Source organism: Podarcis muralis, chromosome 5, assembly GCF_964188315.1.
Source record: "Podarcis muralis chromosome 5, rPodMur119.hap1.1, whole genome shotgun sequence".
Taxonomy (NCBI): Eukaryota; Metazoa; Chordata; class Lepidosauria; order Squamata; family Lacertidae; genus Podarcis; species Podarcis muralis.
This window is the reverse complement of record NC_135659.1, coordinates 47,072,556-47,093,905: the sequence shown is the minus strand read 5'-3', so window position 1 is coordinate 47,093,905 and position 21,350 is coordinate 47,072,556. Positions and strand designations below refer to the sequence as shown.

Genomic DNA, 21,350 nt, shown 5'->3' with positions numbered 1-21,350 from the left:
TCGCTTCAGTTGGCTTGTTGGGTATTTAAGGTAAAGACTTAATCTTATTTTTGGATTTATTAATGTTTATCTTGGATTAGACATTTATCTGCTAAGGATTTTGACCTACTTCTGTTGAACAACTAAAATGCATGATCCTATAATAGCAGATTAGAATGGTTTTTGCTATGTTGACATTTTAGCACACATTTCACATATGGTCCCTATTCAATTCTTATGATACCTTTCACACCTATACTTCAAATAACTGCTTATTTTCTACTAAGTACAGTCTGTCTTGCAGCATTCAGCAGGTGTTATACTGTTTGATTAGGAACAGCTTAAATATCAGGCTTCACAACCACACAAAAGGTTTGGAATGATTCTTACCTCCGCAGTTCCATTTTTATCATATTGCTAGAAAGAATGAAAAACTTATGTTGGCAAAATTCCGTCCCATTATTTTTATTTTCACTCACTAATAGTTTTTTGTTCAGTCTAGTTCCAAATTAGTATGCCTAAAAACCATTTTTGCTATTTCAGTGTGAAAGGGCAGGCACAGATTCTCATCAAGGTTTAAGGTAAAGGTAAAAGTACCCCTGCCCGTACGGGCCAGTCTTGACAGACTCTAGGGTTGTGCGCCCATCTCACTCAAGAGGCCGGGGGCCAGCGCTGTCCGGAGACACTTCTGGGTCACGTGGCCAGCGTGACATTGCTGTTCTGGCGAGCCAGAGCCGCACATGGAAACGTCGTTTACCTTCCCGCTAGTAAGCGGTCCCTATTTATCTACTTGCACCCGGGGGTGCTTTCGAACTGCTAGGTTGGCAGGCGCTGGGACCGAGCAACGGGAGCGCACCCCGCCGCGGGGATTCGAACCGCCAACCTTTCGATCGGCAAGCCCTAGGCGCTGAGGCTTTTACCCACAGCGCCACCCGCGTCCCCTATCAAGGTTTAAAGACACTCCTTTATAATTCATAATAACTATATCAGTGTTAATCAACACATGCCAAATAGCTCCCACTTTAAAAACATGGATTATTGCTCTTGCATTCATATGCCTATTTAATTTATATCAATAGTAAGTGTGTAGAACAGGAGGGGGACTTGAAGTCCTCCAGATGAGGTTCAGCTCCACCTCCCATCAGCCCCTGCCAGCATGTTGTTAGGGATCATGGGAGCTGGAGAACAGCAACCACAGGTTAGCTATTCTGTGTGTAGAACTGAGAGACTAGAAGCATTGTTCTTTCAGAGGAATAATCACATGTGGGGAGAGAATGCTATCTCTGCCACAAACTGAAAGTGCCTCTGCAGCTATTCTAAGATATGTTCAGATGCTCATTACAAGAATTATTGCAGCCGCAGACTGACTCACTTGCTACTTGAGAACTATTCAGGCCAGGATTTTTCACAGCATGGACAGTAGCAGCAATGGGACAGCTACTGAAGGTACTAATTTATATGAAAGGGTGGTGTGTTAGCAGAGCAATTTGAAGAATGCTGTCAATAAAAGGGATTTCATTTTCTGGGCCAATTTAATAAAAGCTATTGATAAATTTAGTTTCCTGTTTCCTGTTGTGAAGACTATAAATATAGAAAATGGTAGTATCTTCCACCGAAGCATTGTTGCATGTGTCTGAAAGAAGAGGCATTAGAAGACCAAGTAATCTAGTATGTCCAATAAAAGCTATCCCCGTCAGTTGTTTAAAAGTGTTTTAATCCGCAAAGATTCATTCGGTCTGTATTGGCTTTGCTCACAACAACCCTGTTGCCCCCATCTTATAGACGGGTAACTGCTCTTGAGAATCAGATCGTCATACAAGTCTAACAATGTAATCTGTTAAGTTGTGGGCGAACATATCAGACGACACAGCGATTCTTCCAAAGCAGCTCTTTATTTGTAAGCTGGAACAGAACTGAACTGAGGAGCTCAGTCAGCCTGCTTATATAGAGCTCCACTAGAATGCAACAGTAACCATTTTCTGTAACTAGCCAATCACTGAACGTCACTTTCGATCCTTCATTTGCATAACTATCTACAGTATCCCCCTGCTGGCCCAGGGTGAGAACTTCAGTACATAACATAATCCTATGCAGTGTGATAGGAATTTTATGGTCTTAGATATATGGCAACGTTCATAACCACACGTACATAGATCAGCACAGGAAAGCCAACCTGGAACCATTTTGATTCCTAAACTGACCAAATCCTTTCTCTGCAAGGTTAAACTGGAAAAGCCTCCCCATTGTCTCTTTCCTCACAAATCCTGTCTCAAGGATATGCCTGTTTGAATAAGGTGTGAGCCTGTGACCTGGCCCAGGAAATAAGTATTTTACCACTACAAAAGAATGGCCAGGCTCCCCGGGAAATCCAATCAAGTAACTTGCCAGACAGGAGATAAACTGTGACAGGAGAAAAACAACATTTAAATTTCTGTGAACATTTAAATTTCTGTGATGTAGGTGGGATGTATCTGAGGGGTGGTCTTAGGTTACACCCCTTCTGTGATGTATGCATAATGTTTCTGGGGGTGGTCTTGATCTAGAGAATGGGAATTTCAAAAGTCTTTATAAGGTCTTGCACACCATCTTTCTGGGTCCTCCTCCTCTCCTGCGTGTGAGGGGAGCACCCTGTTGCAACAGATCAATAAAGATCAAGCTTACTAGCTGCTTTGCTTCTCAATATTCTCTGGTTGGCCTCTGTTATTTTCTCCTACCAATAGGGAACCTATGTAAGGACTCTATATGGGCTCTTGGCAGCGGCGTAGCGTGGGTTATCAGCACCCGGGGCAAGGCAAGTAATTTGCGCCCCCTAACCCGGGGCAAGGCAAGTAATTTGCGCCCCCTAACCCGGGGCAAGGCAAGTACAGTAATTTACTCTCCCAAGCAGCAGCAGCGAGGCTTCTTTTTCCCCCGCGCTCTCCTGGAGCTGCCTCTTTTCTTTCCTTTTTCCCCTTTCTCCAAGGCTTTTCGCTTTCTCTCCTAAATTGATTCCTCCTCCACACCGCGGCGTTTCCTGGCTGCTCCCCCCCCTCCCCTCCTCGCTCTGCTTGCCTTGCCCTGCCCTGCCTGAGGGCGCCCTGAGGAGACTCCGCTCTCCTTTTTGACCAGGCGAGGTGGAAAAAAGGGGGGAAAGTCTCTTCCCACCCCCTCGCCAGACTCCCTGCTCGGCTCGGCTCACTACCCAGGCGGCCAGTGGAGAGAGTCTTGAGCCGCTTAATTCCCAGCAAGGAATTAGCAGGCTCGCTCCACCTCCTCCTCCTCCTTCCGACTTTGCTGCTGCTGCTGCTGCGCGGCTTTTTTCCTCTACCGACGGCACGCTGTGCCTTGGAGAGGTTCCCGCTTCCTCGAGGGGGGCCGGCCAAACGCGCCCCCCAAAATGTTGCGCCCGGTGCGGCCGGCACCCCTGGCACCCCCCACGCTACGCCACTGGCTCTTGGATACCCCATAAGGGATAAGGGCATTATTTTTATTTACAACAAGCTCCACTAGAATGCAACAGTAACCATTTTCTGTAACTAGCCAATCACTGAACGTCACTTTCGATCCTTCATTTGCATAACTATCTACAGTATCCCCCTGCTGGCCCAGGGTGAGAACTTCAGTACATAACATAATCCTATGCAGTTACTCTGAAGTAAGCTCCATTGAGTTCAGCAGAATGTAATCCGTGAGTATTTAGAGTTAAAGGGTCTACGCCCCTTCATGATATAGTTTCTCACTATGATGCTGTTTATGTGTATTGTTGTACACCATCCCAATCTCAGAGGGGTATGAGATTCCAGGGATTCCAACCCAGGATTTGGTTTCCTTGGGATGAGGGACAGCAGAAACTGTGGTGTCTTTTTGATATGTGGTTATTTACACATACAGTGGTACCTCGGTTTTCAAACGTCTCAGAAGCCGAACGTTTCAGTTTTCGAATGTCGAAAACCCAGAAGTAACTGCTTTGGTTTTCGAACGCTTTTCAGAAGTAAAACGTGCCACGCAGCTTCCGTATTGAGTTTTCTGTAAGTAAATGCTTCTGGAAGTAAATGCTTCTGGAAGTCGAACGGTTTTCCGGAATGGATTATGTTTGAAAACTGAGGTATCACTGTATATACAAGCTGAGCTGGCGGAGGATGAGGAGTGTGGGGGGAGCACACCGCCCCCGGCAGCACAATACTGGTGGGGCGCCATCGTGGCTGCCCCCCTGCCTGCGCTGGGCACCATGCCCCTGCGGGCAGCACTTCACGCCCCCAGGATGTGTGCCAGCCTCACCCCCGCCAGCTCTCCCCCGCCCCCCCCCCCGTGCCGGAGCACGAAGCTCCGCCACTGCCTAAGGGCTCACAGCTTTAACACCTCAGAAGATCTTGCTTCCCCATAGCCACAGCCTTGAATTCAAGCAGAAATCAGTCATGGCTCTCACTCTCAAGCTCCTTCATGAAGCCTGCTTCTAGTTTAGTTCACACACTCAGCTCTCATTATTCACCTTCTCACTACCAGACAGGTGAGGGAAGGGGCCCACCCATTTGTCCTTTGGCAACTTCCTATATTATACTAACAACCCATGCTTAAGAACACTACCAAGAAGCTGGCCTGCCTACTTCAACAATGAGACCCCCCCCATTAGATTTTAACCTTTGATGGATCCAGGAATTAGAAGGGACTCAGGAATACAGTCTACCTTCCCCACCTAAACTCACAACAGTTGTTAGCATCTGTCTTTCTCGAGAGACAATAGAGTGAAGCCAAACTGCTGGAGAATCTCAGGGATATTTACAGCCTAAAATATTATTTTAAAAAACCAATAAAACATTTTAAAACTGTAGCCACATGTGAAACAGCAGGAGTTAAAATCCATACAGTGGTACCTCGGGTTACAGACGCTTCAGGTTACAGATGCTTCAGGTTATAGACTCCACTAACCCAGAAATAGTACCTCGGGTTAAGAACTTTGATTCTGGATGAGAACAGAAATCACACAGCAGCGGCACGACAGCAGTAGGAGGCCCCATTAGCTAAAGTGGTGCTTCAGGTTAAGAACAGTTTCAGGTTAAGAACGGACCTCCGGAACGAATTAAGTTCTTAACCCGAGGTACCACTGTACTGCAACACTTCAACATCTCTCATGCCCAAAGACCCGATCAAATAAATATGTTTTGATCTAAAAATGAATGCACCCATCCAGAATCAATGGAAATTATGAATGTTTAAAGACAGGTGTTGCCATCCCTTTTATTCAGTAATGGTACTATCGTTGTCATCTAAAAAAGAGTATTATAAAAGCTTCCCTAGCACATCTTAAAAATGTGCATGGTATTCTTTCTCTTCTTTCTCTTCTTACCAAACAGCTATTTTAAGACTCCGTTGTCTAGTCTCAATTTTAAAAAATGTGAAGTAGATCTAAATGACAAAATGATTTGGGGTGTAAGTTCACAAAATAATTTGCCTGTTGTACTCTAACAGCACTGTCAAATTTCAGATTCTACAATTAGTCAGGAGACACTATTAGCAAAAGTTCATATTTTGCTTTTGGATTTTTGTTCTGAGCGTGCAGTTTTCTATAAATTGGGCCAGTTCTAGTCATATCCATTTCTTCCAGAGGTTGTTATTGTTGGAGGACAAAGAAACAGGGCGGTCTGTGGGCGGAGTAACACAAATTACATGCTCAGGTACAGAGGACGCTATATAGACAAAGTAAAAACAGGTGGTTTTTTCAGTTCATACATACAATGAAACTTGGCTATTGATTAAGAATTTCATACAACACATACAAGACTTTTTCCTGCGAACAATGTAAGTTTTCATTCTACTACTAATTTTAAGAAGATTGCTATTTTGTTTGTGGCAAAATTATTCTAACATTAAAATCATTAATTTTCCAAAATTATTAATATGAAGCATTCAATCTGGAACAACAGCTCATAATCTGTTCTATTTTAAATGAAAGTTATAACTATATTTAGAGGGCTAATATGAGCGTTTACTACTTGAATAGTAGCTGATTTCTAAACAGTGAACAACTTTGGTATGATATACTTACTTACTAATTTTAAATAGGTTATTGCAGAAATGATGTTTGAGAATAACAACAGTTTTTGACGCATTATAATCCCAAATCAATGAACCTTGGTTTAACTGGATTATGGCTCAGGCAGTAAATATGAAGGATGCATTGTCAAAGGGATGTATCCTGAATTGGACATATTTCAAAATAGGTTATATAGAAAGAGTTGCTCTATTAATACGTAATTGGTGTGTGTGGTTATTATTGTTTTGAATGTAAAACACTACTGTACTAGAAGAAATGAAATGTGAAAGCATCAAATCTATATTAAATTTTAAAAAATAGTTTCAGCAAGTGAAAGGCTGGGGGAAATGGTAACTATCAGATTCCTACATGTGAGACACACTAGGAGTGGAAATTTAATATCAAACTCATGGCAGTTAAGTGTTGTCCAAAATCCTAACCACACTGAATGTATACAAAATTACATATCTGTGTTTCACTTACCCTAAAACATACGAAGATGCATGTGTGTTCTGTCTCTGTCTGATGTCTGTCATTAAAACTGCTAAGAGTAGTGGTGCCCACATGCTGAAATGCTTTGGCCACTGAAGTATATTTGTTTCAGGGGCTTAATAAGATATTGCAAACAGGAAATTACCAACAAGGTTTAAAAAAAACAAAAACAAAATGATGGAATTCAGATTAAATTGATTAAATGTGAATGCATCAGGAACACCCATCTGGCAATCAACACCCATCTCAATTTAGCGAGCTCAATCTCTGTTGGGTTTTGTCATTTATTTATTTATTTGAGTTATGAACACTTCTTATGAGCACCTCAAAGCAATTTCACAATACAATTAAAACATGTGTAAAACAACTGCTTACATACAAACCGCTAAAACCATTACATATTTAACAAAAAATAAAATGCAATGTAGCTTAACTGGGATAAACATAGGTTAACGGGGATAAACAGCTTGACTTGTTGAAAGGGCAGTCTTCAGCAGGCATTGAAAATACTACAGAGATGGTACCTGCCTGATATGTAATGGGAGGGAGTTCCAAAGGGCAGGTGTCATCACACTAAAAGCCCAACTCCAGTATCATAACAGATGGCTTGATACCTTTTTGATATCTGCAGGATGCTCTCTCCTGCAGAGCAGTGATTGGTTGGGGATGGATCTTCAGCAGGACAAACCTGGCTGTTCCAGAAGGTGTTGTGTTGTGTTGTGTTGTGTTGTGTTGTGTTGTGATGGGCGGTTGATACTCTTGATATTTTTACTTGGTTTTTTTACAACTCGTTTTACATTTTCTTATTTTTAGTATTGTTTTAGATTGCTTTATGATGACTGTTCATCAGTTTTGGTGACAAAGATTATGCTTTATAACACTTCTAGACACTTTCTTTCTTTTGGGGAGTATTTGCATATTTAAAAAGTTATTAGAAGTTCTCACAGAGCTAGAGGAAATTAACATTCCCTTCAAACTGACTGAACAGCCCTGCATATGTTAGAAACTTTTACCATGTATTTTATTTGTACACACTTAAGCAATCAGAACCATATTATTAATAAGAATCCATTTTTTTGTATTTAAGTGTTTATTAATGAACTGAAAACAGCCTATGTAATGAATTGGACACTTTTTGTATTTTAGCATCATATAAATCATATGCAACCAGGATTATTCTCTAATATATATATATATATATATATATATATATATATATATATAAAAGCTGAGTCCATTTGGACTGAACAGATTTTGCCAGAGATCAGACGTCCATATGCTAATATTAGAAACAGATGGGTTTTCATATTATACACACTGAGTGTAATTCAATGCTAATCTGCCTTTGTTCAAGTACAGGGCATAGGGACTAAAAATGTCTTTAGTACCTTCCTTAGTTTCAATGATAATACAGAGCAGTGTGAAAGTCAATTAACAGAATCAAGTGTCAGTAGTGCCACCTAATCCCATCCAGACAGATCAGATCAGTGTTGAAATTTCCTGTGGAAATCTTAAACAGCTTAATGAATGTTAGATTATTTTCACTTTGTGATAGAAACCCCACTAAAACGAATTATAGCAACACTCAAAGTAGCAATTTAGTATTGGTACACTGGTAGAGATAATTCTACCACTTTCTAGTGTTCAGAGACAATTCAGAGATCACTTGTACTGTACTAGCAGAGTTCTGTTAAAGACATTGAAATCACAGGAGTATCTGGTATTTGTAATGGCTTCAGAAGAAAATATTAATAGGATAAGTGCCAGGTACTTTACTATATGCTTCTGGGGTCCTGGTTCCAGTGAGACTCTCTGGGAATTGTTAGGGAAGGCCTAAGCTTCTGACACCTCAACTTTCCATTTTACAATATTGTTGATTGTTGGGCAGAGATATTCAAGTCTAAGGAAAAATGAAGAAGGGCAGGGAATCCACCACTCTTATTATTTTCATAGGTTTCAAATGAAGATAAAAAGATTGTGAGAGTTCTTCTGTTGCAGAAACTTTGAATTGCATTTTGCTTCTGCATGGTAAAGTTGAGGGCTGCAACCTGTTTCCAAACGTAATTTATATTTTTTTTTCATTTCTTTACTTAAGAAAATATTTATATTGCCCATTCTTATTTGTTCTGTTCTCCCAACTGGCTGTACTGTATACTGCAGCCATATTTTCTGTTCAAACACAAGAGCTAGAATTACAGGCTGTCTTGACAGCTGGGGCTTCGGTACGTTTTGCTTTAATCACCTTCTAACGTGCATTTTCTGACAAGCCCAAATGTACTTGGGCAAAATTAGCTAGAAATAAGTTCCTGCGTGTTCAGTGACGTTTGCTACCCAAGTAAGCGAGCACACACCTTGAGTGCCATATGCAAAGATGTTGTTTTCCAAATGCACAAGATCTAATAGCATTCAAACGTTTTCTATCCCCACTATCTAGTACAGTATCTGTCCAATTGTTGTAAATGCAAGAACCCCGTGTTTTGCATGTGTGAAAGTCCTCCCATCGGTGCTATATAAGCGCTCCGGCTGCTCCTCCCCAAAAGCCACGTTCTAGTATGTATAGAAACCTATAAGCAAAGCCTCTGGATTGGCCTGAAAACTCCCCCCATCCCTCTTAGCACACAAGCAGGAGTAAGAGCGCCAGGGGAGCGCGGGAAAGGTCTGGCCTTCTTTGGGAGTTCTGCAGAATCCCCGATCTACGTGGCAGCAACGGGGGCGAAATCCCCGAATTGTGTTGTATGTTTAAGCCTTGTCCGTGGAACTGTCCTGCGCGAGATCCCGTCTACTTGAGTACGCAGCCCTAGTCACCCATTCCCACCCGCTTTGCCCGATCGTGCTTTCTGGTAGATCCTTCAGGGTTAATTCACAACATGCCCCGATTGGGATCCTCGCCAACCTAAGTTCTCTGCTTTATTGGTACCGATGTTCTTCCGTCCGCACCCTTAGTTCCATGCATATACCGTGCCTCTGAGCAGCGTGGGAATGGCACGATGGGACACGGGGCGGTAGTTGCTGTTTCTGACATTTTTTAATATTGCAAACGGCCCTATGATCTTCGGGAGAAGGGTAGTATATAAATTTAATAAAAAATAAAATAATAATATTGCCGTAGGCTTTTGGTTCCAGCTAAACAAAGAAAGAAAGAAAGAGAGGCCGCGCGCTGCATCCAGCCCCGTCAAGTCGAAATCTAACGCCCAAAGCAATTGCTCGGAACGCCTGCCGAAGATACGTGCTTGCAACGCCCGCCTGTTCTGCCTCGTGTTAGCGGTTCCCGCTTCCCCAGGCTCAGCGCTCCATTCCCATTGGGCGAGCCGCGCGCGCTTGGAACGTTGCGTTGCCCTTTACTGGCACGCCGCCGTCACGTGGCGCGCTTTGGAAAGTTCTGCCGCCTTCGAAGGAGCGTTCCGTCGTGCTCGGGCGTTGCTGCTGAGACGCCGAGGCTTCGGAGCTCAGCTTCTTCTTCCCAGGGCGGGTTGCCTTCTCCTGGGCGGGAGAGCGCGTCCCTCGCTTTCTTTCTCCTGGCCGTTGCTCCAAGAAAAAGAAGGGGAAATGCGCCTGAAAGGCAAAGTAACGGCCACCCCTCCACGCCTCGTGCAGCAGGGCCGATTCTGCCGGGATCAGAATGCGGCCAGGATCTCATCCGCTCAGGTATTTGCGGATTAGAACAGCCCCTTTTGTAGGTCAGGGACCCCCCCCCCCCCATTTCTGCCAGGGGCAGAAGGGGCTCCATGCTGACGATTTCTTTTGCTTTTGGAGATAACCTTAGCATAAGTATCTTACTCAAAAGTAAGTCCCGTTTGAATTCAGTGGAGGTTACTCCCTAGGCGGATATAAGATTTATTTCAGGTTTATAACTAACCGTGAATTGAATTTAGTGAGGCTTGCTTCAAGGAAAGTAAGCGTAGGATTACAATACGTATTAAAGTGAGAGCATGTTTACTCGCAGGTAAACTCTACTGCACGTTGTGGCTTAGACCAGTGGAAGTGTGTTTGGGATTCTGGCCTGAGTAAATCAGTGCTTCCCAGGTCCTGAGGGAAGTTCAGACAACTCTCTGAAATATTCAGTGTAAAGTTTACTTCAAGATCAAATATGAAAACAATTCAATCCAAGTGTTATTTAATATTTAATAATTGTGAGACGTTTCCTTGTTAGCCCCGTTCCCCCTTTTAAAATAAAGGCATTGCTGTTGCACAACATACAGCATTTGAAATCTCCACACTTGCTGCTTGGGGTATAGATTATATATATAGTTCTGTGGTCTCCATTCCTCCCTTGCTCTTCAGTTTAGCACTGGTTTTTGTTTTGTTGAAGTTTCTGTCAATGCTGGGTGGATAATGAAAATCTCAGTGTAGTGTGGTGGCTAAGAATTTGAGCAGGTTAGAATCTCGCATCTTCAGGGGCCTTTGCAAATGGAAATGCTGTCTCGGCCTCCCATCTGCAAGAGCTGCATTACAGGATCTTTAAAATGTTCACTAAATAAATATATGTCAGATGTTTTCAAGTATATGCAATATAGATGGTAATATCAGGGACTGCTGTTTATGGACAATTTCTCAGTGCCTTTAAAAGCTGCATACCGGAAATCAACTGATGGAGCTGCTCCTTGTTGCAGTGATGGGAATAACTTCACTTGCTGAAGGCATACAGCTTCTGTCTATGAAAGAGCAACACACCTATCCAAACGCAATTGACAGTTTCCCAAGAATATATATTTATTTGGAAGCTGCTACTTATCCCCCCCCCTTTACAAAAGGCACAGAAAAATGTTACAGATAACACATCTAAAGGAAGGATAATTTGCAAGTCAATTGTATAAGAAAGGGCAGCTGCATACACGCTCTATAAACATTTGCAAAATATTTTTTTTCTACTTTTACAAAATATGTTCCCATACAAAGTGTTTTTCCTTTTGCAAATTGCAGTTTAATGGAAGCTTACAATTTTCTAGTTACCCCTAATTGCCGATTAAAAGTAGTAGTGAGAGTACTGCTTTCATTAGAAGTAGATGAGAGTTTCCACTGCAAACCTGAACCCACGCTTATGTTATTGGATATATCTGTACAGTACGTGGATGAGCTGAGGAATGAAACCTTAACATTTTGTTGATAATACCCAAGCACATAAGAACTGTCCTACTGGATTAGATCAGTTGGTCTATTGCAGCATTCATTTTTGGACTGTAGTAAGACAAATTACCCTAGATAGCAACCAACCAAAGAATTTATTTTATTAGCCAAAGGCAATAACAATTTCATTACAATTTGCCAAACTACAAACCATAACATACAGCATGCATCAATTACCTAATAGAAGGCATCAAGGATTTAAGGAAAGGGAGTCAAGAGTTCATTAGTCTAATGTGCTAGCTCATACCTATCTTACTTTCTGTTAGAGCTCCAAATCTCCAATGCATTTTTTTGCAATATTGTCTGTCTCTCCCTTTCTTATACAGTGGTACCTCAGGTTACATATGCTTCAGGTTACAGACAGGTTGAGAACAGAAATTGTGCTCCGGCGACGTGGCAGCAGCAGGAGGCCCTATTAGCTAAAGTGGTGCTTCAGGTTAAGAACAGTTTCAGGTTAAGAACAGACCTCCGGAACGAATTAAGTACTTAACCCGAGGTACCACTGTATTTCTTACGATCACTTTATGTGTCACAAATCTGTAAGTGTCACTCAAAAGAAAGTGAACTATTTCTGACATAGTAAACCCGCTTCCAGGAATTAGCAAAAGTTTCAGGAATCAATCTCTTCGATCCCTATACAAAGGGCAGATTAACATATAATGTATTGATGTCTTCCACCTGTGGTTGACCACTTATGATGAGTCTGTCATATGGAACCCTATGGTAGCAGCTATCCAAGACCGCTATGGGCATCACCTTGAATCTTAGCTCTATAAATGTGTTTCTTAAGGCACCAGGGATGAGTTGGGTCAAATAGTATGCTCTGAAATACTGTTTTGAGAAATGAGAGCCATGGTAAGAATCTGGATTTCCTAATTAAATGAAAATCCCTTCTGGGTTCTGTCCAGAAGATCCAATCCCAAAGTTGTCTCTTTTGATGGGATTTGGACTTAAAGAATGTTGGGATGGCCTCAGGTTCCTCACCTTAATATTTTAATTTAGGAAATGTTATAAACCATATATATACGGAACATACTTATAATGAAAATTTAATAAAACAGGAAAATATTTTTCAATACTACACAGATAAAATCTGCAGAATTTAAAAATAAGTATACTTAACTAAATTATATGTCCCAGGCTACTTGATAACATAAAACTTTTAGCTGGCTTCTAAAGCAAGATAATAAGGTGTTTTCTAAATGTTAATAGGCAGGGAGTTAGCGCCAAAGCAGGGCATGTTGGCAATGACCATTCCCTATATGTCCTCAGGATCAGGTTCTGAGAACTATACTGCCTCTGAATGTAACATTCCATTTAGTTCTCATAATTTAAAGCTGTTGCTAGATTTCAGTCAGTGTTATTAGGTGATCTTAGCTCTGGTATTACAATAAGTGATGAATAATTTCACTTTCTTCATGCTATTTACCATGAATCTTCAAATGTTTTAACCCATAACACTTTTGAGAATATCTGTAGTCTTAAGGGGCTCAAACCACAGGTACCTGTTCCACTCTCAGCCTCCCCAAATGAAGCAGAAAGGCTTTTCACAATATGAAACACTTAGAGCATAGGGTTTCAGATCTTGGGGAAGCTACCAAGTGTGTTTAGCTGAACCTGTTTAGAAGCTCAACATGGGAAGATAGAGCATGGAGCAGGCATGTCTGTCATGTGCAGGAACAGTGGGAGCAGTGGCAGAGTGTACATCTCCTTCCTCAGTTTGAGCCCTTCCACATTCTTTTTGAATGTCTGAGGAGGGAGAATGAGATTGGATAAAAACATAGAAGCTGACTTCTTATCTGAAACTTACTTGTTTGATACAGTAGACTAGATTTTGTTCCCCAGTGTGCCTTGGAAAGTAGACAGAACTGAGTCCATAGAGGACTCAGAAAAACATATCCATGGAGACACCCAAGTTTGTTTCTCATATTTGCTATAATAAATGTTGATGACGATGTTTGTAAAACATTCTGATTTTGTAATAAAAATAAAAGCGGACAGAGAATTGGTGCTCTCTTTTCTCTTTGTAGCTGATTTCCTTTTAAAAATGCTGAGGTCAGATTGAGTGCATTCACTGAATCTTTGACTTATTTGGACATTCAGGGTCTAAAGTTGACATGAGTTGAAAGTGGATCATCAATCAGTTCCTCACAAGATCAGTTCCTCACTTTGTCATACATTTCAGCAAAGTTAGTGTTTCCATTGCTGCTCCATCCGGTCTCTTCTGCAATGCTTTTAAGCACATTTGTGTGTCTGAAAGTAATCCCCAAGACTGGAGTTGCTAGAAGTTTTTTTGCAGGGTGTTTAAAGTTATGCATGCCCACTTCTACTCTAACATGTGGCGTGGCTACATTTCTAAGTTTTTCCACGTTTTTCTCATAATATGAGGTATGTGACTTTCTCATATGTTACAGGATATAAGTGCATACAGAGCAAGTGTTAATTAATACCTTGCTTGTACAGTACTATAAAATGTGAAGCCAATGACCCAAGAACGTTAGAGAGGAAGTGTGGCTGAAACACCCTTGTGTATGTAGACAGGTGCTAATTCATGATAACCCTGGGATTGCAACCTCTGCAGCCAGATAAAGTATAACAACCTCAGGATAACAACCCTGAAAAAAGCTTTAACTTCCCTTGCTGCTCAGAGGCAAGCTATTAGTCTTCTGGATTACTTACCTTCGCCACAGTGCTATGCAAAATATTCTGCAGTTTTCTTTTAAAAGGTGAAACAGAGCTGTTGTGTTTATATGAGTATCATGTATTTAAAAATTGAGTTAAATGCTATTGAGTTATTTCTGTTTTTTCTACAGGCTTCTCTTATGAAAGTAAGTAGGTTTATAAGTACAGTGGTACCTCGGGTTACATACGCTTCAGGTTACAGACTCCGCTAATCCAGAAATAGTACCTTGGGTTAAGAACTTAGCTTCAGGATGAGAACAGTTATCGTACTCCGGCGGTGCAGCGGCAGCGGGAGGCCCCATTAGCTAAAGTGGTGCTTCAGGTTAAGAACGGACCTCCGAAACGAATTAAGTGCTTAACCTGAGGTACCACTGTATGGTTGAGTAGAAATAAATGGACGCTATTCTTTGAAGTACTTGAATGGAAGTATAGTAGAACCTCTACTTACGACCGCCTCTACTTGGGCCCGATCCAAGTTGTGACCGTGGCAAACCCGGAAGTAAATTCGCGCAGAAGCGGCTTCTGCTGTTTGTGCACGTGCAGATGCGGCTGCCACCGTCTACACATGTGCAGAAGTGCACTGCCACTGAATGCGCCTGCACACAGCAGTGCTTCTACCAGCGACCAGGATCGACTTATGGACGGACCTCCAGAACTGATTACGTCTGTAAGTAGAGGTTCCACTGTAAATGCCCAGCTGTGTCGTTTCGCTGGTGGAAGCCTTCTGTCAGCGGAAAGTGGAGGGAGGTAATTCCCCAGCCTCCCCCCCCCCCCCCCCGTGTCTCCCCTAAATCTTCCCTGAATGGTCCCTGGAGAGACACCATTGGATTTAGCCCAATATATTTATTTGACCAAAATTAAACTGAGGCTTAGTTTGCATGTTAAATCAAACGATGGCTTAGCAGTGGTTGTGCAGGAGAGCAGATTGTGGCTGCTTTGTTCTTCCCTAGTTGTTTTTCTCATGCACTTCATAAGCTTCTGTTAGATTCCAAACATCATGGACACAGCATCACAGTCCTGGAAGTGACACATGGATGTTATCCAGACTGACCCCTCAATCTTATAACACTCGAGGGAATGCAAATTGTCATGCAATACAATAGAATATAAGGAATAAAAGAAGCCATCAAATGCAATTAAGAATCACACAGTATCTAGTACAGTGCATTACATGGCAGCAATCTCCCCCCCCCCCCAATTAAGTGGTCCACCAAAGGCTAGCAATTATGGGGTGGGGGTGGTGAATTGGGAGCGGTTATAATGACAGACCTCCAGCCATCAGGCAATTTTGAAATCCTTCCACATTTTAGTCCAACATTTTAAATTTTCACTGTGGTTTTGAAATGTCCTTTAAAATACAATATAGTTTTATGGATAAGGTAGTAGTAGTAGTAGTAGTAGTAGTAGTAGTAGTACCACCGTATTGCCCCCAAAATAAGCCACACACACACACCCCAATTCTGACTGAAAAGTTAAACTGCGGCTTATATTCGCGACCTTACAGTATGCAGCCAGGAGTGTGGGGCAAACAGTGGGAGGAGTGTGACAAAGCGGCGCCCAGCCCGCGCCAAGTCTCTCGTCCCCTCCCCCAAGGCTGGGAAGGGAGAGAGCGAGGAAGGGGAAAGGCCACCAGCAACACAGCACGGTGCCCCCCCCCAATATGCAGCCAGGAGTAGCGAGGAAGGGAGTGGCTTATATTCTCTCTCTCTCCCCCGCTCCAATTTTAAAGGTGAGTCTTACATTCTGGTGTGGCTTATATTCGGGCCAATACGGTAGTATACCACCCTATACCTGTAGATCTCAGGGCGGTTCACAAAATAAAACATATGTTTAAAAATATGGCCTAAAAGTAATCTTTGTATGGCTTTTAGTGGTTTGTGCCTCTGTTACTTCTCTTAAAAAGTCAGGAGATTTATTGTGGTACCATAATCCAGAGTTTGAGTTATCCACACTTTGCAGTTGCCTCCTGTCCATGTGTGCATTTATCACATACAGTATTTGAGATTGGTTGTTTTCATGGGACTTTGCATCAAACATGCTTTTTTCCAGCTTTGAAAGTTTTCCAGAAAATACTGAAACTGGAAAGTTTTCATTTTCTCTATTCATTTATATTAATTATGGCCCACATTTTGTCTCACAGGAGACATTCATAAGCACTTACATCAAATAACAGTAAAAAAAAAACCATTAAATGATTGAAAACAGAGTTTAAAAATGGAGGAGACAGCAAATAAAGATGCTAATACAGTTTTACAGTAAATAGATTGAGATCTGATTTAACATGTAATGAAGTTAAGCAGACAGTGCAACCCTATGCATGTCTATTCAGAAGTATGTCCCATTGAGCACCATGGAGCTTATTCCTATTACATGTGTGTACTATTGAAGCCTTAGCAAACAAAACTTAAAAAGTATGCCATCTTTGTTTTTTATGTGCTGTATAAATATCTCATTTTTCCCCAATAGCCAGAAGTAGTTCATCTGAAATATTAGACTAGGAAAAATCAATGAAGCACATTTAAAGTGGTATAAAAAATGTATTATAAGAAATTCAAAGCTTTACTTGGAAATTATTTTTATTGGATTACTTGTAAATATTTGAAGACAAGATCATTCAATAGCATATAGATCCCTTCTATTATTCAGATGGTGGTAGGAATATAAAGGCACTGAAAACATATATACCAGTTTTCGCATGCCTGAGGACCTGTGCAACAAATGTATGTGTTTCCTAGAGAGAACGACTTAAAGCAAGTTTTTTACAACTTTGATTTTAAGCTTTTTGAACAAGATTGTTGTATACAGTGGTACCTCCAGTTGCGGATCTGTTCTGGAGGTCGGGTTGGATCCCGAGGTTTCCGCAACCTGAGGATTGCTTCTGCGCATGCACAGCGAAACCCGGTAAAATGCTTCCAGGTTTGTCGTGCGCGCATCCCAAAGTTTACGTAACCAGAGGGTTACATAAACGGAGGTTCGACTGTAGTGATAATGTAAATAAAAGGATAACTGTTTTAAAAAAGGAGTTGCTGAGTACAGTGGTACCTCGGGATGCGAACGGGATCCATTCCGGAGCCCCGTTCACATCCCGAAGTGAACGTAACCAGTGTCCACGCATGCGCAAGTCATGTTTTGGCTCTTCTGCGCATGGGTGTGACATTTGGACGGTCTGCACATGCGCACGCGGCGAAACCTGGAAGTAACGCACTCTGTTACTTCCAGGTCGCCATGGAGCGCAACCCGAAAATGCCTAACCCAAAGCGTATTCCTCCCAAGGTATGACTGTAACTGGAATGAAATTATGGTGAATTCATTTCTAATTCCTGTTATATTTGCTATTTTTGAATTTTTCAGTGATATGGAGTGGATCCTTCTTCCAGTGCTTTATTGTTTTGTGGAAAATGGATACCAGTTGCTGATAAATATGTGGCAGTTGCAAAGTTCATGGAATCAGAATGGTAGAGTTGGAAGGGGCCTGAGGGTCATCTAGTCCAACCTCCTGCAATGCAGGAATCTTCTGCCCAATGTGGGGCTCAAACCCACGACCCTGAGATTAAGAGCCTCATAGCCCAATGACTGAGCTTTTTTGTTGTTGTTGTTGACTAAATACAGGTAAAATAAACATTTTAAATTAGATCATTATGTAAACCATAACATTTTCTGTTTCAAATTGTTCTTAAAAGTCCACGTCACTGTTTAGGATTATAATTTAGTCAGTTGGGTTGTGTAAATGAACATTCCAAATTCCCCTTCACTAGAGCTAAAATCAGGGACGCGGGTGGCGCTGTGGGTTAAAGCCTCAGCGCCTAGGGCTTGCCGATCGAAAGGTCGGCGGTTCGAATCCCCGCGGCGGGGTGCGCTCCCGTTGCTCGGTCCCAGCGCCTGCCAACCTAGCAGTTCGAAATCACCCCCGGGTGCAAGTAGATAAATAGGGACCGCTTACTAGCGGGAAGGTAAACGGCGTTTCCGTGTGCTGCGCTGGCTCGCCAGATGCAGCTTGTCACGCTGGCCACGTGACCCGGAAGTGTCTGCGGACAGCGCTGGCCCCCGGCCTATAGAGTGAGATGGGCGCACAACCCTAGAGTCTGACAAGACTGGCCCGTATGGGCAGGGGTACCTTTACCTTTACCTTAGAGCTAAAATCACTACATGCTATACGCAACTCAGTAATTCAGGATCAGACTAGAATGGCTCACATTTAGTAGGATTTGTAGTAATATATGTGAGTGTAATTGAAATGGGATTTTCCTGGGATTACTGAATTATTTTTAATTTTTTCACTGGTTTTTAGAACAGTGAGACCTAATTTAAAAACAGCAACTAAAAGTTGGCCTCTGGGATAATGTTCGTCTAACAGCACTAAGGGGACGCGGGTGGCACTGTGGGTAAAAGCCTCAGCGCCTAGGGCTTGCCGATCGAAAGGTCGGCGGTTCGAATCCCCGCGGCGGGGTGCGCTCCCGTTGCTCGGTCCCAGCGCCTGCCAACCTAGCAGTTCGAAAGCACCTCCGAGTGCAAGTAGATAAATAGGGACCGCTTACTAGCGGGAAGGTAAACGCCGTTTCCGTGTGCGGCTCTGGCTCGCCAGATGCAGCTTGTCACTCTGGCCACGTGACCCGGAAGTGTCTCCAGACAGCGCTGGCCCCCGGCCTATAGAGTGAGATGGGCGCACAACCCTAGAGTCTGTCAAGACTGGCCTGTATGGGCAGGGGTACCTTTACCTTTAACAGCACTAAACGTCCTTCCTTCTTTTATGCTGATTTTTCTACCTTTAATTCCCCTCCCACATTGGCTCCAGTGGTGTGGGGGCAGGCATTATTTTTTATGCCAACTCCAAAGTGTTGTAGAGGGAGGAACCTTATCCTAGGGCTTCTGCAATGAATGAAGGGGCCTTGGATCCAAGGGATCCTATCCCTTTTCTGGAAAGGCCTGTTTCAAGGCCTAACACTAGGAAGCCCCAGTGAAAGGAAAGCCAGCAGTAGATCTGTCCTGCAGACCTATCTGTAAGTAGGTCTTGGTCTTTCGTACCTGATAGACTCCTCTGCTAGCAAAGGTTTTCTGCCAGCAGCTGTGTTTCTTCCTAACCCCCTCCTGCCCGTGAATCTGCCAGTTAGGATTGCCTCGCCTAAAGTATACAGTTGTACCTCGGGTTAAGTACTTAATTCGTTCCGGAGGTCTGTACTTAACCTGAAACTGTTCTTAACCTGAAGCACCACTTTAGCTAATGGGGCCTCCTGCTGCTGCCGCGCCAGCGGAGCACAATTTGTGTTCTTATGAAGCAAAGTTCTTAACCTGAAGCACTATTTCTGGGTTAGCGGAGTCTGTAACCTGAAGCATATTTAACCTGAAGCGTATGTAACCTGAGGTACCACTGTATGTTTATTTCCTTAATGCTTGTCATACTATAAATTGGCAGGATTTAAAAAATACCGCATTTTTCGCCCGGTGCAGTGTAGGAACAGGTAATCTGGTGCAATTGTTTTTGTTCCGAAACAACTCTTAAAAACAAAGCACTGCTAGTTTATTAGGGTAGTTTAAAGGTCCCTTATTGTCCAGTGTCAGAAGAACAATTAAGTTTTATCTGAACAGAGCAGGGTGTCTCTAGACACAGGTAAACAAAGCAGGTAGTGATATTAAGAGAGAGCGCTTGTTGCATTGAAGAATCCTTTAAAAAGGTGAGGGGAAATGCCAGGAGGGGGAGAACCATAAATCTGTTTCTGGATTGGAATATGTTCCATTGGAAGTTAGTAGCATATGGCAGTGTAGATCTCTGTGCTGCTAGTTTTTCTACAGTTCATGCCAGTTGTCTTTCATTGCTAGAATATTCTAAGAAACCTCTTGGTTTGAAAATGTGAAATGTTTATACTCGGGGAGGGGAGGTGCAGAAAGGAAGGTCAGCTTAGGAATTCCCTTTTTAGGGAGATCTGCCACGCCCACTATCTTCTGCATTTGAAGGGCTCTGGCAACATTTTTATTTCATAAGGTTTTTAATGAGTGACTTGTGATTGACTCTATAAATTTTTAATGTTGATATATGTGGTTGATTTCTTTATTATTTTTACTTAATACAGTTTTAATCGTAGTTTTATTACTGTTCCATTGTTTTAATTGTGTAAGCTGCCTTTGAAAAGAATTATTATTCAAGGCGGAATATAAACGACTTCAATAAATGGAGGATAAAAGAAAATCACAGCTTGCTTGCTTGCTTGCTTGCTTCTGACCCAAATGGTATTGTTTCCACGTGGGTAAAGGCTCATCCTTCTCAGGGGTTTTGAAAAAGACTTCCCATTTGAGTTTTATGTCCTGTTATGTGAGTGTGAGTCCCAGATTTAGAGCAGAACCAGCTTGGAACTCCTGAGGAACAGAGATGCAGGGAAGTTGCAGAATTTCTTCAAAGGCTTCTTTACTATACAACTAAAGCTTTAATAGTGTTATGTCACAAACTTTGGTTACACAAGAGGTCTTCTGAGCCACTTTTTGTACCTAGATCATTGCCTTAAAAAATATTTCTCTTCCAAATGACTGCTCTGTAGTAGTGTCCGTTAATTGTACAGTGGTACCTCTGGATAAGCACACCTCCAGTTGTGTAGCCTTCAGGATGCAAACGTGGCAAACCCGGAAGTATTTTTCCAGGTTTCGACACGCGCACATGCGCAGAAGTGCTCTACTGCCACATGCGCAGAAGCAGTCCCTCCGGTTGCAGAAACTTTGGGATCCAACAGGAGCTCCGGAATGGATCCCTTTCTGGGGGAGAAAGAGCAAGGAGATTGTGAGCCGCTTTGAGACTCCTTAAGGGGCGTGAAAGGCGGGATATCAAGTCCAAACTCCTCCTCTTCTTCAGCAACCAGAGGTACCACTGTACAGTCATACCTCAGGTTACAGATGCTTCAGGTTGCGTGTTTTTGAGTTGCGCACTGCACAAAACCTGGAAGTACTGGAACAGGTTACTTCCAGGTTTCAGCACAGAAGCACTAAATCGCGCTTTGTGCATGCGCAGAAGTGCTGAATTGCAACCCGCGCGTGCGCAGACGCGGCACTGCGAGTTGCAAACGTGCCTCCCGCACGGATC

General features: G+C 42.6%; 1 protein-coding gene across 1 annotated transcript in view; it reads left to right on the top strand.

Moving 5' to 3' along the window:
* The first annotated feature begins 9,853 nt into the window (after positions 1 to 9,853).
* The window catches only part of ELAVL4 (ELAV like RNA binding protein 4), a 105,228-nt gene continuing 93,731 nt past the window's right edge, over positions 9,854 to 21,350 (top strand). Inside the window, exon 1 of the mRNA XM_028733526.2 lies at positions 9,854 to 10,126. Coding sequence (XP_028589359.1) covers positions 10,028 to 10,126 — 99 coding nt within the window. The 5' untranslated portion in view covers positions 9,854 to 10,027. The remainder of the gene's footprint in view (positions 10,127 to 21,350) is intronic.